The sequence below is a fragment of the Engystomops pustulosus genome, chromosome 8, assembly GCF_040894005.1.
Source record: "Engystomops pustulosus chromosome 8, aEngPut4.maternal, whole genome shotgun sequence".
Lineage (NCBI taxonomy): Eukaryota > Metazoa > Chordata > Amphibia > Anura > Leptodactylidae > Engystomops > Engystomops pustulosus.
The window spans coordinates 126,176,609-126,194,081 of NC_092418.1; the positions used below are offsets into that span (position 1 = coordinate 126,176,609).

Sequence of the window (17,473 nt, forward strand, 5' to 3'; positions counted from 1 at the left end):
CAGGCACCAGATACCAGACGACAGGCACCAGACGATAGACGACAGACACCAGACACCAGACGACAGGCACCAGACACCAGACGACAGACACCAGACGACAGACACCAGACGACAGGCACCAGACGACAGGCACCAGACGACAGGCACCAGACGACAGGCACCAGACGACAGGCACCAGACGACAGGCACCAGACGACAGGCACCAGACGACAGACACCAGACGACAGGCACCAGACGACAGGCACCAGACGACAGGCACCAGACGACAGGCACCAGACGACAGGCACCAGACGACAGGCACCAGACACCAGACGACAGGCACCAGACACCAGGCGACAGGCACCAGACGACAGGCACCAGACGACAGGCACCAGACACCAGACGACAGGCACCAGACACCAGACGACAGGCACCAGACACCAGACGACAGGCACCAGACGACAGGCACCAGACGACAGGCACCAGACGATAGACGACAGGCACCAGACGACAGGCACCAGGCACCAGACGACAGGCACCAGACACCAGTGACAGGCACCAGACACCAGACGACAGGCGACAGACGACAGGCACCAGACGACAGACACCAGACGACAGACAACAGGCACCAGATACCAGACGACAGGCACCAGACGATAGACGACAGGCACCAGACGACAGGCACCGGACACCAGACGACAGGCACCAGACGACAGGCGACAGACGACAGGTGACAGACGACAGGTGACAGACGACAGGCACCAGACGACAGGCACCAGACGACAGGCACCAGACACCAGACGACAGGCACCAGACACCAGACGACAGGCACCAGACACCAGACGACAGGCACCAGACACCAGACGACAGGCACCAGACGACAGGAACCAGACGACAGGCACCAGACGACAGGCACCAGACGACAGGCACCAGACACCAGACGACAGGCACCAAACGACAGATGACAGGCACCAGACGACAGGCACCAGGCGACAGGCACCAGACGACAGACGACAGGCACCAGACGACAGACACCAGACGACAGGCACCAGACGACAGGCACCAGACGACAGGCACCAGACAACAGGCACCAGACGACAGGCACCAGACACCAGACGACAGGCACCAGACGACAGGCACCAGACGACAGGCACCAGACGACAGGCACCAGACGACAGGCACCAGACACCAGACGATAGACGACAGGCACCAGACGATAGACGACAGGCACCAGACGATAGACGACAGGCACCAGACGATAGACGACAGGCACCAGACGACAGACGACAGGCACCAGACGACAGACGACAGGCACCAGACGACAGACGACAGGCACCAGACGACAGGCACCAGACGACAGGCACCAGACGACAGGCACCAGACGACAGGCGATAGACGACAGGCACCAGACGATAGACGACAGGCACCAGACGATAGACGACAGGCACCAGACGATAGACGACAGGCACCAGACGATAGACGACAGGCACCAGACGATAGACGACAGGCACCAGACGATAGACGACAGGCACCAGACGACAAGCAACAGACGACAGGCACCAGACGACAGGCACCAGGCACCAGACGACAGGCACCAGACGACAGACACCAGACGACAGGCACCAGACGACAGACACCAGACGACAGGCACCAGACGACAGGCACCAGACGATAGACGACAGGCACCAGACGATAGACGACAGGCACCAGACGATAGACGACAGGCACCAGACGACAGGCACCAGACGACAGGCACCAGACGACAGGCACCAGACACCAGACGACAGGCACCAGACGACAGGCACAAGACACCAGACGACAGGCACCAGACGACAGACAACAGACGACAGACAGCAGGCACCAGACACCAGACGACAGGCACCAGACACCAGACGACAGGCACCAGACGATAGACGACAGGCACCAGACGATAGACGACAGGCACCAGACGACAGACGACAGGCACCAGACGACAGACAACAGACGACAGGCACCAGACGACAGATGACAGGCACCAGACGACAGGCACCAGACGACAGACACCAGACGACAGGCACCAGACGACAGGCACCAGACGACAGGCACCAGACGACAGGCACCAGACGACAGGCACCAGACGACAGGCACCAGACGACAGACGGCAGGCACCAGACGACAGGCACCAGACGACAGGCACCAGACGACAGGCACCAGACGACAGGCACCAGACGACAAGCACCAGACGACAGGCACCAGACGACAGGCACCAGACGACAGACACCAGACGACAGGCACCAGACGACAGGCACCAGACGACAGGCACCAGACGACAGGCGACAGACACCAGACGACAGGCACCAGACGATAGACGACAGGCACCAGACGACAGGCACCAGACGATAGACGACAGGCACCAGACGATAGACGACAGGCACCAGACGACAGGCACCAGACACCAGACGACAGGCACCAGACGACAGACGACAGGCACCAGACGACAGACGACAGGCACCAGACGACAGGCACCAGACACCAGACGACAGGCACCAGACACCAGACGACAGGCACCAGACGACAGGCACCAGACGACAGGCACCAGACACCAGACGACAGGCACCAGACACCAGACGACAGACACCAGAGACCAGGCACCAGAGACCAGGCACCAGAGACCAGGCACCAGAGACCAGGCACCAGAGACCAGGCACCAGAGACCAGGCACCAGAGACCAGGCACCAGACGACAGGCACCAGACGACAGGCACCAGACGACAGGCACCAGACGACAGGCACCAGACGACAGACGACAGGCACCAGACGACAGGCACCAGACGACAGGCACCAGACGACAGACGACAGGCACCAGACGACAGGCACCAGACGACAGGCACCAGACACCAGGCACCAGACGACAGACACCAGACGACAGGCACCAGACACCAGACGACAGGCACCAGACACCAGACGACAGACACCAGGCACCAGACACCAGAGAGAGACCAGAGACCAGGCACCAGAGACCAGGACTGGAGAAGACCTTAAGAAGTAGAGCTGTAATCTCCCAGACACCAGAGACCTGGCTGGAGAAGACCTTAAGGACTGGACTAGAGCTGTAATCTCCCAGACACCATGACTCATCAACTATTGAAAACAAGGACTTTGAGGACTAAACCTTCAGACACTGGCGAATCCCTCAATCAGTGCAGGAGAATTTGTTGCTAAACCTGAACAGCAGAACATTTCTGAATCTCTCGTCTCCATTTACTTCTCTCGGGGTAAGTTGCATCAAAGTAATGAAGAAGCAAATGGACTTCCCTCAGATGTGACGGGACGTGGACCCCCAGAAGACAAGTAACCAGAGTAATAATACAACCTACCGTAACGTAGAATGTCTCCCCGAGCGGGTGATGCTGTTCCCCCCCGGGGAGGGGAGGTTGCCTCCTCTGTGCAGGTCTTCGATTGACCGACTCCAATGTTTCGACTTCTCCACATTGTTTTCTACATTATTTTCCAGACTTTCAAAGTCAAATCTGTTGGGGAAGAGAGACAAAAAAAGATTTTTACTCTAGTAGCCCATTTTATACTCATAGAGGTCCATGAAGACGAGGTCCATGAGGAGGAGATCCATGAAGATGACGTCCATGAGGATGAGGTCCATGAGGATGAGGTCCATGAGGATGAGGTCCATGAGGATGACGTCCATGAGGATGACGTCCATGAGGATGACGTCCATGAGGATGAGGTCCATGAGGACGAGGTCCATGAGGACGAGGTCCATGAGGACGAGGTCCATGAGGACGAGGTCCATGAGGACGAGGTCCATGAAGACGAGGTCCATGAAGACGAGGTCCATGAAGACGAGGTCCATGAAGACGAGGTCCATGAAGACGACGTCCATGAAGATGAGGCATGAGGAGGTCACAGTAGGTTTAGAGGTTCCTGTGTTGGAGAACATTTCCTCATGTCTCACCGTCCTGGACCGCTATGCTTTGGGCATTGTCTAGTGGGGCTTCCAGTTATCAAATCTCAGTTTCAGGTACCAGAGTGCAGACTAGAGGTATCTATATCATTGTTATGTGACCAGGGGTGTATAAGACCTCCATGGGCCCTGGGGCTGTTGTAATATCATGGCCCTACAAGTCTGGAGTCACTTCCTACATCTGGTACTAGAAGCTTTGAAGAATCGAAGATGTGTCCCTTCTGCTGCTTTCAATCTGTGGTTTCAGGAACTTTGGAGGACCTTCTAAGGTCCTGCAATGGCTCTTGTGTACATGTGTATTGAGAGCAGGAACAGATGTAGGAGGATTTCATGGGTGAAGGTCTTTCTCAGTATGACATTCGATGGGTGGTTTTGGTGGCCATGGGCCCCATAGAAGGCTTGGGCCCCGGGACATGTCCCATATTGTAGGTAAAATCCACTAAAGTGAACGGGTCATGAACTGCAATACCACATCCAACCTGCGGACAGGGGAGGCGCTGTTTCGTTATCCTGGACGACCTGTGAGACCTCCGTCCCCTTCATCTAATCCTGAATCCAGCTAAATGCAGATAGGTTTTCCCTGATCTCATACAGAATGTTACACAAAAGGTTTATTTTTGGCATTTTGGTAATTGACTAATTAGAAGTGTAAACTGTGGTGTATCCGCTGGGACTCGTCTAAATTAGAGATTACACCGGATCTTATTAGATTTCTGCTGGTGACCAGGAGACGTCACGTCAGGTCGTGTTTACTCATTCGCGATCAGCGGCCGACAAGAGGCGCTTTGTTCCCTCTGCCATTTCCAAATGTTAGTAATTCTATTAAGAAATGGGATTCTTCCATCGTGGCGACTTTCGGGAAAGTGAATAATACAAGAACAGTCGCCAAAATGACCTCCCGAGAGGGAGACCGAGAAATATCTTTCACTTTGTGACCTTCATGTTACACAACAAGAGAAGGACAATTCATCATGAAATTACTTCAGCATCTGATGCCCCTAAAGGGCTGATCATTCATAGCAGACACAGAGACGGGGCAGGGGTAGAAATAAGAACCCCAAGATGTGATGTGAAAGAGGAGATTCTTATCTCTAATATGACACCAGCAGCATGTTACTATGTGCTACAGAACCAAAAATAAGGGTCTGCAGTGACCTTGCCCCTGGAAGGGCTGATCATTCATAGCAGACACAGAGACGGGGCAGGGGTAGAAATAAGAACCCCAAGATGTGATGTGAAAGAGGAGATTCTTATCTCTAATATGACACCAGCAGCGTGTTACTATGTGCTACAGAACCAAAAATAAGGGTCTGCAGTGACCTCGCCCCTGCAGCCTCTAAACTTGACTAATCTCACAAGACTCTGAAGGTGTTTTTTATAGTAAAACTGATGAGATTTCACATAAAAGAGGGAATTCTACCCGTCCTGAGGCAGCTGGGAGTTTAATGGGATAAATCTGGTGACAGGTTCCCATTCAGGGTCTGAGCCAGTGGTGGCGAACCTATGGCACGGGTGCCAGAGGTGGCACTCTGAGCCATTTCTGTGGGCACTCAGACCATCGCCCCAGGACAGAGTTCACCAAATAGGACCAAGTCTTCCTGCAGTCCCAGGCAACTTAAGCAACACTTCTTTTGAACTGCGGGAAAAGTGAAAAAGTGTTGTCAGAACTGCATTATCTTTGAAGGTCATCCTGCTGAACCCTCCATTCCTTCTCTACAGAGAGACCCTGGAGAGAAGCTACAACAAGAGTCTGATTTGCCCTCCTTCTTTCAACTGTATTGGTTGCCTCAGGTGGCCGATACGATTGAAAGATGTGGAAGAACCAGTACCAATAAGTTACTGCTTAAAATGACATGTTGACATTTCACTGTAAATAAGTGAATTTTGGTTGTAGTTTGGGCACTCGGTCTTCAAAAGGTTCGCCATCACTGGTCTGAGCTGTGGGTTCCCCTGGGGGCACCGTCTGGGGGTGTGAATGGTGCGAGGCTTCCCTGATATTGTTGGGGCTCTATAGTCTTCGTATATAATGATCTTTCAGGTCATGTTGGATTTTTTTGCTATATTTTTGTCCCAGTGACTCGGCCCTCACTATTACCTTTCTGTAGACAATCCATCCGGATAAACCAGGGACATTACTCATAGATCCAGGCACCGGGACTGTGGGATCTTATTATATATGTTATCCATGGCCTCCTGCCTTCTAACATCAACTTTTATAATTATGCTAATGAGCCAGAAGGGCTCTGGAGGCATTACCTGAGCCCTTCTGTGTTGTAGCTTCACAAGCTGTTACACTGGTTTTCCCTACCCCTGCTCCGTCACCACTTCCCCCTCTGTTTGCCTTTTATAATAAGTGGGAGGGGGGGGAGTGCTCCTGCACAGTGTAACAGCCTGTGAAGCTCCAGCATGGAGGGCTGTTTAGGTGAGGATGATAGTAGCTGTCAGGTCATCTTCCATAATATGTAACGTACAGGAAGCTATAGAGTTATAAACGCGACTTACGTGACTGCGTATTGTGCAAAGGAGAGGTATTCCACCAGGACATCCAGCCCCTTGTTCTCTTCATTCAGAAATTCTCTCACCCATCTGAAAAAAAAAGTATCCCCATAATTCAGAGAAACACAACACCTAAAAATATGGGATACAATCACCCCCCAGATGTGACGCCGGGGGTCACACAGCTGCAGTCGCTCCACGGATCATGGAAACGTTTGCTCCGGGTGTGAATGGCGCATTTATTACTGCAGGACGCGGATTCTCATGTCATGACAAAAGGGACTTTTAAAAAGTTCAGGGTTCAGAATTTTTCCAGCTTTTTCGCTTTGCTGCTGGAAAGTGTCGCGCTATAAATACCAGTGTGGGTCCATGAAGGGTTAAAGGGCGTCGCCTCTAGAAGCTTCGGGTTTTATTTCTGCCTTTGATACTTTGTATCCACGAGCTTTATAGTCGCTGCTGTCCAGACGTCACTGAGTAATAACTGAGGATTGAGGAGGGCGACCATCAATCGCGATTCACAACTACGCAGGAGGCGGGGACCTTAATAATAAACAATTGGAAGTTCCCAGATCTTTAGAGGAAATCCCTCAGAATCCATCCGGATAAACCGGGGACAATACCCATAGATCCAGGCACCGGGACTGTGGTGTCTTCTTATATGTGTTATACTCGGTCTCCATCCTTCTAAAATCAACTTTTATAATTATGCTAATGAGCCCGACAGGCTCTGGGGGTGTTACCAGATGCCCTTCATGCTGTAGCTTCACAGGCTGTTACACTGTCTCTCCTTCCCCTGCTCCCTCAGCACTTCCCTCTCCCTCGGCCTGCTGTCATCTCACACAGTGGGAGGGGAAATTGCTCCTTGAATAGTTTAACAGCCTTTGAAGCTACAGCACAGGGGCTCTGGCAGTACCACACAGAGCCTTTCTGGATTATTAGAATAATTATAAAAGCTGATTTTGGAAGGAAGGAAGCCAATAAGGCAGAAGGGCTTACTTTATCCCCTCTGTAGCTTCACAAGCTATTGCAATGTCTCTCCCTTCCTGCACAATGTAACAGTCTGTGAAGCTGTAGTATTGGGGGGGGGGTTGGTAAGACCCCCCCAGAGCTCTTCTGGCTCATTAGCATAATTCTAAAAGTCCATGGATAACAGATATAAGGAGACCCCACAGTCCCGGTGCCTGGATCGAGGAGTAATGTCCCCGGTTATCCGGATGGATCCTGATGGGAGATTTCCTCTTCTATTCTCTGAATTGTTTTCCTGTAGAATAATATAATATATCAAACACTATTTGGGCAAACACTTACCTTATACCCAAAATGCATCTCCCCGTGACAGGTGCCGGGAGGTATTTGTGTGATATCTATGGCCCCAAATCGTGGGCTCAGCTAGGGGAAGTGGGCCGCCCTACGGCTATAAAAGTTTGAGGACACGTGGGGGGGGCTCTTTCCTTCTACCTTCAGGGCGCGTTCACACGTTGCGTTTTGGTTGCGTTTTCATTGCGTTTGGAACGCATATACAACAGCTGATGTGAGGTAATTTGCCTAATTACATTACCGGTTACGTTTGTAAACGCAATGTTAACGCATCCGTTAACAAAACGCATGCATTAACGCTTTGTTAACGCATGCGTTAACATCGTGTTTACGATGCGTTTTGTTAACGCATGCGTTAACAGTGATGAAATTAGGCAAATCACTTCTCCTCAGCTGTTGTATATGCGTTTCAAACGCAATGAAAACGCAGGTCAAAACGCAACGTGTGAACGCGCCCTCAGGATCAACAAGGTGTGAAGTCTCCCTCCCACCCTGCCCTCAGGTGTAAAGAAATTTTTATTTTCAGGTGGTTTCTCGGTTTTGCTGTTCTCCTTCTGTTTTATCTTCGATGTCACAGCAGAGCGGAGGATATACATGCCCGAAGGCCCGAAGGCGAGGCACCCACATGGCACCCACTGTCCGGCGGCAGCCGCCATCTCGGGAGAGGAGCTCCATGCAATCAAGCCAGGCGGGCATTAAAGTTATATTCTTTTGTTTATTGTTTACATGTTTACAAACATTTTACCTCGTTAAAAAAGTTTACAAAGTTTAATTATATCTAAATAAAAATTGCTGTGGCCGACCCACATTCCAAACTAAGAACATTTCTCCGCTCTTTCTATTTTGAGATGGTTTTTAAGTCGGGGGTTCAATGGCCTTTTGTTTGGCTTAGATTACAAACCCTGCAATCTACGGCGCAGGAGCCCTACAGGTGTGAGCGGACACCAACCAGAGCAAAGCTCCAACCACAAGGGACATGGCATCTCCTAAATCACTGGGAGACCCAGAGGGCACGTCCCCACAGGACTGAGCATTAGTACAAACCATTAAATTTGGATGATCGCGCCAGTGGATTGGAGGGACACCATTTCTGGGAAAATATCAGACCCCGAGTCAAATCATGGACAATTCCTTTAAGGAATGAATCCCAAATTATCTCCATAAAGTGCGAGCGGTTTTCATGGTCCTGGAGACTCATCAGACGACAGTGAGATATGGGAGGAGGACGTCTAAAGGGTTACGACCTGTGACCTGAGCGCAGGAATGATGAATCATTTGTATGGAAAGCCGAGACTGAACTTTGTGGTTTTAGCTAAAAATAACCTCATTTGTGGGTTTCCATTTCTAGGCTTCTAGGAAGCCGCTGGCAGATGGGTCACATAATCAGAGTGAACCCAAATCCAACCTCTCCCCCGGTGTCTGGCACCCAAATCTGCTGAGCTCAGCGATCCTGCACCATGGGGGCGGAGCCTATATGCCCTATAAAGCCGGATGGTGGTGATTATTAGCTGCACATCCAGAGCCTCCAGCTGCACGTCTCTTACCCAATGTGATTTGTTCTGAGAGAAATCTCCAGTTCCCGTAGAACCTGCGTGGACTCCTGGACTCGCCTCCGAAACTTCTACAGAGAGAGAAAAAGAAGAAATGAAAAAGCTCCCGATCATTTTAAAGGGGTCGTCCACATTCCTCCAAATAATTGATATTGTTTCTGTAATGAAAGGTTCTAACATTTCCCAATATACTTCCTGTAGATAATCATGTGATGTCACACAGGTGCAGGATTGGAGCCACTCACATCACATGACCACGGATGGAGCGTCCTACAGAACGACAGGAAACTACATACAGGAAGTGAACTGGAAAATGTAACAACTTCACTGCACAAACAATGGTCATGATTTTCTGTAATGTGATACAAGTGGACAACCCCTTTAATGACCAACAAAAAATTGCGTGGTGCTGCACCTTCCCTCTTATGAGCCGTCCTAGATGGATCCAGCAAACATCCACTATTCAATAATCCAGTAGAAGAAACTCTCTTGTGACCGGAGCTCAAAAACGAAAAAGATGATCCATGCAGGTTTCCTCCTTATCTGTGCACCAAACACAAGGGATCACTTCCAGGTATAAGTCACCATTCAGACCAGAAAACGTCCATATTTTCACTCCTGTCCCAGTCTCCTCCACTCACTGTATATAAGATGCCCCGGAAGAAGCACAGAGGCGAAACCCTGGGCGGGGCAAGGATTGGCGTCCTCGTGGAGTTATTTGTGATATGCGCATTTTTTATCTACATACGTGAGTAGAACTGGAAATAAAAGTTTGAAAAGTTTGAAACTGTCTACACTATGTCTGGATATGTCTCTTATATACAGTGAGTGGAGGAGACTGGGACTGGACGGTTTCTGGTCTGAATGGGGACTTATCCCTGGAAGTGATCCCTTGTGTTTGGTGCGCAGATAAGGAGGAAACCTGCACGGATCGTCTTTTTCGTTTTTGAGCTCCGGTCACAAGAGTTTCTTCTACTGAACCCCTTTAATGACCTGGTTTTGAACTTGCTGAGGGCGCGTTCACACATTGCGTTTTGGTTGCGTTTTCATTGCGTTTGGAACGCATATACAACAGCTGATGTGAGGTAATTTGCCTAATTACATTACCGTTTACGTTTGTAAACGCAATGTTAACGCATGCGTTAACAAAACGCATGCGTTAACGCTTTGTTAACGCATGCGTTAACATAGCGTTTATGATGCGTTTTGTTAACGCATGCGTTAACAGTGATGAAATTAGGCAAATCACCTCTCCTCAGCTGTTGTATATGCGTTTCAAACGCAATGAAAACGCAGGTCAAAACGCAACGTGTGAACGCGCCCTGAAAGGAAATCTAGCTGCAAATTCAACCATGATAACCCGGGGGCAGGCCCCGGGACTGTGGGATCTTCTTATATGTGTTATCCATGGCCTCCTCCCTTCTAACATCAACTTATAAAATTATACTAAAGATTCAAAAGGGCTCCTCCAGAGCCCCTCCGTGCTGTAGCTTCACAGGCTGTTACACTGTGCAGTAGCACTTTACCCTCCCACGGTGTAAGACTACAGCAGGTAGGGTGAGGGGGAAGTGCTGAGGGAGAAGGGGGGAGGAAACAACATAACAGCATGGAAAGCTGCTGCACGATAGGGGCTCTGGTAATGTATTTGTCAACTTCAGGATAATGTTATTGGCCACCCAAGATGAGCGGCGCTGACAACCAAACGTCACATGGAGACTGATGGACTGAGGTATCGGAGGAACGACTGCTTGATGGACAATCGGCATGAAGTCCTCCGTCTGTAGTGGTCGCTTAGATGTTACATACGTGAAGGACACTACGGGAGAATGATCTTCTCCAGGGACTCGGTAAGATCTTTAACCCGGGGAATATTGATAGCCCCTAGGCGCATAGCCGTTGGGCTAATGACTGCTCAAAGGTGGCTAGCAGTCTGAACACAATAAAAGATGTGTGGCCCCTTTAATTGGAGGTTGCTCTACCCTCTCTCATCTTTATTCATCAGAGGGAGGTGCTGGGGGTGTGGCTAGTAATGTGGGCGGTACAGGAGGTGGGCACATGCTCAAATACTCTGAGTAGCAGAGACTCCGCCTCTTTTTCATCGGTTTTCCCGCGTGTTCTGTGCTGTCTGAGGATGCGCCGTCGTCTGCAGGCCGAGGGTTCAGCATGGCTGCGTCACTCCTGATGGAAACCACCATGGCTGCTTCCCCCTGCTGTACTGGCTCCTACAACCCTGCTCCAGGCTCTGGTAGGAAGTCACCGCCGAGTCCTCTCTCCTGGCAGAGCACGCGAGCTCTGCACCCCCAGCCCTGCTCCGGCCTGGCCCCCCTGCACCCCCAGCCCTGCTCCGGCCTGGCCCCCCTGCACCCCCAGCCCTGGCCCCCCTGCACCCCCAGCCCTGCTCCTGCCTGGCCCCCCTGCACCCCCAGCCCTGCTCCTGCCTGCCCCCCTGCACCCCCAGCCCTGCTCCGGCCTGGCCCCCCTGCACCCCCAGCCCTGCTCCGGCCTGGCCCCCCTGCACCCCCAGCCCTGCTCCGGCCTGGCCCCCCTGCACCGGCCTGGCCCCCCTGCACCCCCAGCCCTGCTCCGGCCTGGCCCCCCTGCACCCCCAGCCCTGCTCCGGCCTGGCCCCCCTGCACCCCGAGCCCTGCTCCGGCCTGGCCCCCCTGCACCCCCAGCCCTGCTCCGGCCTGGCCCCCCTGCACCCCCAGCCCTGCTCCGGCCTGGCCCCCCTGCACCCCCAGCCCTGCTCCGGCCTGGCCCCCCTGCACCCCCAGCCCTGCTCCTGCCTGGCCCCCCTGCACCCCCAGCCCTGCTCCTGCCTGCCCCCCTGCACCCCCAGCCCTGCTCCGGCCTGGCCCCCCTGCACCCCCAGCCCTGCTCCGGCCTGGCCCCCCTGCACCCCCAGCCCTGCTCCGGCCTGGCCCCCCTGCACCGGCCTGGCCCCCCTGCACCCCCAGCCCTGCTCCGGCCTGGCCCCCCTGCACCCCCAGCCCTGCTCCGGCCTGGCCCCCCTGCACCCCGAGCCCTGCTCCGGCCTGGCCCCCCTGCACCCCCAGCCCTGCTCCGGCCTGGCCCCCCTGCACCCCCAGCCCTGCTCCGGCCTGGCCCCCCTGCACCCCCAGCCCTGCTCCGGCCTGGCCCCCCTGCACCCCCAGCCCTGCTCCGGCCTGGCCCCCCTGCACCCCCAGCCCTGCTCCTGCCTGGCCCCCCTGCACCCCCAGCCCTGCTCCTGCCTGGCCCCCCTGCACCCCCAGCCCTGCTCCTGCCTGGCCCCCCTGCACCCCCAGCCCTGCTCCTGCCTGACCCCCCAGCCCTGCTCCGGCCTGGCCCCCTGCACCCCCAGCCCTGCTCCTGCCTGGCCCCCCTGCACCCCCAGCCCTGCTCCTGCCTGGCCCCCCTGCACCCTCAGCCCTGCTCCTGCCTGGCCCCCCTGCACCCCCAGCCCTGCTCCTGCCTGGCCCCCCTGCACCCCCAGCCCTGCTCCTGCCTGGCCCCCCTGCACCCCCAGCCCTGCTCCTGCCTGACCCCCCAGCCCTGCTCCGGCCTGGCCCCCCTGCACCCCCAGCCCTGCTCCTGCCTGGCCCCCCTGCACCCCCAGCCCTGCTCCTGCCTGGCCCCCCTGCACCCCCAGCCCTGCTCCTGCCTGGCCCCCCTGCACCCCCAGCCCTGCTCCTGCCTGGCCCCCCTGCACCCCCAGCCCTGCTCCTGCCTGGCCCCCCTGCACCCCCAGCCCTGCTCCTGCCTGACCCCCTGCTCCTGCCTGGCCCCCCTGCACCCCCAGCCCTGCTCCTGCCTGGCCCCCCTGCACCCCCAGCCCTGCTCCTGCCTGGCCCCCCTGCACCCCCAGCCCTGCTCCGGCCTGGCCCCCCTGCACCCCCAGCCCTGCTCCGGCCTGGCCCCCCTGCACCCCCAGCCCTGCTCCTGCCTGGCCCCCCTGCACCCCCAGCCCTGCTCCTGCCTGGCCCCCCTGCACCCCCAGCCCTGCTCCTGCCTGGCCCCCCTGCACCTCTGTCCCACCACCTCCCCTGCAGAGACAAGCCTTGGCCTGCTCAGTCACTCCAGGTATGGCGTCTCCTGCCACCTCTCCCCTATCATCAGGGCCTTCTGGCAGTAGCTGTAATGAGCCTGTCCCCTGCCCCAGGAGCTGCTTGTACTCCTGTACATGCACCCACCACATGGTCCCTATAGTGCTGCCAGGCAGGGAGTAGCTCTAGTGCACCCCCAGCCCCAGCTTGTACTACTGTACATGCACCCACCACATGGTCCCTATAGTGCTGCCAGGCAGGGAGTAGCTCTAGTGCACCCCCAGCAGCTGCTTGTACTACTGTACATGCACTCACCACATGGTCCCTATAGTGCTGCCAGGCAGGGAGTAGCTCTAGTGCACCCCCAGCCCCAGCTTGTACTACTGTACATGCACCCACCACATGGTCCCTATAGTGCTGCCAGGCAGGGAGTAGCTCTAGTGCATCCCCAGCAGCTGCTTGTACTACTGTACATGCACCCACCACATGGTCCCTATAGTGCTGCCAGGCAGGGAGTAGCTCTAGTGCATCCCCAGCAGCTGCTTGTACTCCTGTACATGCACCCAACACATGGTCCCTATAGTGCTGCCAGGCAGGGAGTAGCTCTAGTGCACCCCCAGCCCCAGCTTGTACTACTGTACATGCACCCACCACATGGTCCCTATAGTGCTGCCAGGCAGGGAGTAGCTCTAGTGCACCCCCAGCAGCTGCTTGTACTACTGTACATGCACTCACCACATGGTCCCTATAGTGCTGCCAGGCAGGGAGTAGCTCTAGTGCACCCCCAGCCCCAGCTTGTACTACTGTACATGCACCCACCACATGGTCCCTATAGTGCTGCCAGGCAGGGAGTAGCTCTAGTGCACCCCCAGCCCCAGCTTGTACTACTGTACATGCACACACCACATGGTCCCTATAGTGCTGCCAGGCAGGGAGTAGCTCTAGTGCACCCCCAGCAGCTGCTTGTACTACTGTACATGCACTCACCACATGGTCCCTATAGTGCTGCCAGGCAGGGAGTAGCTCTAGTGCACCCCCAGCCCCAGCTTGTACTACTGTACATGCACCCACCACATGGTCCCTATAGTGCTGCCAGGCAGGGAGTAGCTCTAGTGCACCCCCAGCCCCAGCTTGTACTACTGTACATGCACACACCACATGGTCCCTATAGTGCTGCCAGGCAGGGAGTAGCTCTAGTGCATCCCCAGCAGCTGCTTGTACTCCTGTACATGCACCCACCACATGGTCCCTATAGTGCTGCCAGGCAGGGAGTAGCTCTAGTGCACCCCCAGCAGCTGCTTGTACTCCTGTACATGCACCCACCACATGGTTCCTATAGTGCTGCCAGACAGGGAGTAGCTCTAGTGCACCCCCAGCCCCAGCTTGTACTACTGTACATGCACCCACCACATGGTCCCTATAGTGCTGCCAGGCAGGGAGTAGCTCTAGTGCATCCCCAGCAGCTGCTTGTACTCTTGTACATGCACCCACCACATGGTCCCTATAGTGCTGCCAGGCAGGGAGTAGCTCTAGTGCACCCCCAGCCCCAGCTTGTACTACTGTACATGCACTCACCACATGGTCCCTATAGTGCTGCCAGGCAGGGAGTAGCTCTAGTGCATCCCCAGCAGCTGCTTGTACTACTGTACATGCACACACCACATGGTCCCTATAGTGCTGCCAGGCAGGGAGTAGCTCTAGTGCATCCCCAGCAGCTGCTTGTACTACTGTACATGCACCCACCACATGGTCCCTATAGTGCTGCCAGGCAGGGAGTAGCTCTAGTGCATCCCCAGCAGCTGCTTGTACTACTGTACATGCACACACCACATGGTCCCTATAGTGCTGCCAGGCAGGGAGTAGCTCTAGTGCATCCCCAGCAGCTGCTTGTACTACTGTACATGCACCCACCACATGGTCCCTATAGTGCTGCCAGGCAGGGAGTAGCTCTAGTGCATCCCCAGCAGCTGCTTGTACTCCTGTACATGCACTCACTACATGGTCCCTATAGTGCTGCCAGGCAGGGAGTAGCTCTAGTGCATCCCCAGCAGCTGCTTGTACTACTGTACATGCACCCACCACATGGTCCCTATAGTGCTGCCAGGTAGGGAGTAGCTCTAGTGCATCCCCAGCAGCTGCTTGTACTCCTGTACATGCACTCACCACATGGTCCCTATAGTGCTGCCAGGCAGGGAGTAGCTCTAGTGCATCCCCAGCAGCTGCTTGTACTCCTGTACATGCACTCACCACATGGTCCCTATAGTGCTGCCAGGCAGGGAGTAGCTCTAGTGCACCCCCAGCCCCAGCTTGTACTACTGTACATGCACCCACCACATGGTCCCTATAGTGCTGCCAGGCAGGGAGTAGCTCTAGTGCATCCCCAGCAGCTGCTTGTACTCCTGTACATGCACACACCACATGGTCCCTATAGTGCTGCCAGGCAGGGAGTAGCTCTAGTGCACCCCCAGCAGCTGCTTGTACTACTGTACATGCACTCACCACATGGTCCCTATAGTGCTGCCAGGCAGGGAGTAGCTCTAGTGCACCCCCAGCAGCTGCTTGTACTCCTGTACATGCACACACCACATGGTCCCTATAGTGCTGCCAGGCAGGGAGTAGCTCTAGTGCATCCCCAGCAGCTGCTTGTACTACTGTACATGCACCCACCACATGGTCCCTATAGTGCTGCCAGGCAGGGAGTAGCTCTAGTGCACCCCCAGCAGCTGCTTGTACTCCTGTACATGCACACACCACATGGTCCCTATAGTGCTGCCAGGCAGGGAGTAGCTCTAGTGCATCCCCAGCAGCTGCTTGTACTACTGTACATGCACCCACCACATGGTCCCTATAGTCCTGCCAGGCAGGGAGTAGCTCTAGTGCACCCCAGCCCCAGCTTGTACTACTGTACATGCACCCACCACATGGTCCCTATAGTGCTGCCAGGCAGGGAGTAGCTCTAGTGCATCCCCAGCAGCTGCTTGTACTACTGTACATGCACACACCACATGGTCCCTATAGTGCTGCCAGGCAGGGAGTAGCTCTAGTGCATCCCCAGCAGCTGCTTGTACTACTGTACATGCACTCACCACATGGTCCCTATAGTGCTGCCAGGCAGGGAGTAGCTCTAGTGCGTCCCCAGCAGCTGCTTGTACTCCTGTACATGCACACACCACATGGTCCCTATAGTGCTGCCAGGCAGGGAGTAGCTCTAGTGCATCCCCAGCAGCTGCTTGTACTACTGTACATGCACCCACCACATGGTCCCTATAGTGCTGCCAGGCAGGGAGTAGCTCTAGTGCATCCCCAGCAGCTGCTTGTACTCCTGTACATGCACACACCACATGGTCCCTATAGTGCTGCCAGGCAGGGAGTAGCTCTAGTGCACCCCCAGCAGCTGCTTGTACTACTGTACATGCACTCACCACATGGTCCCTATAGTGCTGCCAGGCAGGGAGTAGCTCTAGTGCACCCCCAGCCCCAGCTTGTACTACTGTACATGCACCCACCACATGGTCCCTATAGTGCTGCCAGGCAGGGAGTAGCTCTAGTGCATCCCCAGCAGCTGCTTGTACTACTGTACATGCACTCACCACATGGTCCCTATAGTGCTGCCAGGCAGGGAGTAGCTCTAGTGCATCCCCAGCAGCTGCTTCTATTCCTGTACATGCACTCACCACATGGTCCCTATAGTGCTGCCAGGCAGGGAGTAGCTCTAGTGCACCCCCAGCCCCAGCTTGTACTACTGTACATGCACCCACCACATGGTCCCTATAGTGCTGCCAGGCAGGGAGTAGCTCTAGTGCATCCCCAGCAGCTGCTTGTACTACTGTACATGCACTCACCACATGGTCCCTATAGTGCTGCCAGGCAGGGAGTAGCTCTAGTGCATCCCCAGCAGCTGCTTGTACTCCTGTACATGCACTCACCACATGGTCCCTATAGTGCTGCCAGGCAGGGAGTAGCTCTAGTGCATCCCCAGCAGCTGCTTCTACTCCTGTACATGCACTCACCACATGGTCCCTATAGTGCTGCCAGGCAGGGAGTAGCTCTAGTGCACCCCCAGCCCCAGCTTGTACTACTGTACATGCACCCACCACATGGTCCCTATAGTGCTGCCAGGCAGGGAGTAGCTCTAGTGCATCCCCAGCA

The 17,473-nt window shown here is 55.1% G+C and overlaps 1 protein-coding gene across 10 annotated transcripts in view; it reads right to left on the reverse strand.

Annotated features, from left to right (window-relative positions):
- Window positions 1-17,473, reverse strand: part of FMNL2 (formin like 2) — a 344,928-nt gene that overhangs the window by 111,420 nt on the left and 216,035 nt on the right. For all 10 annotated transcript variants that reach the window (XM_072122505.1, XM_072122503.1, XM_072122510.1 and 7 more), the window contains exons 4-6: window positions 9,294-9,370; window positions 6,439-6,522; window positions 3,335-3,487 (exon numbers count right to left, since the gene is read on the reverse strand). In XM_072122505.1, coding sequence (XP_071978606.1) covers window positions 3,335-3,487; window positions 6,439-6,522; window positions 9,294-9,370 — 314 coding nt within the window. The remainder of the gene's footprint in view (window positions 1-3,334; window positions 3,488-6,438; window positions 6,523-9,293; window positions 9,371-17,473) is intronic.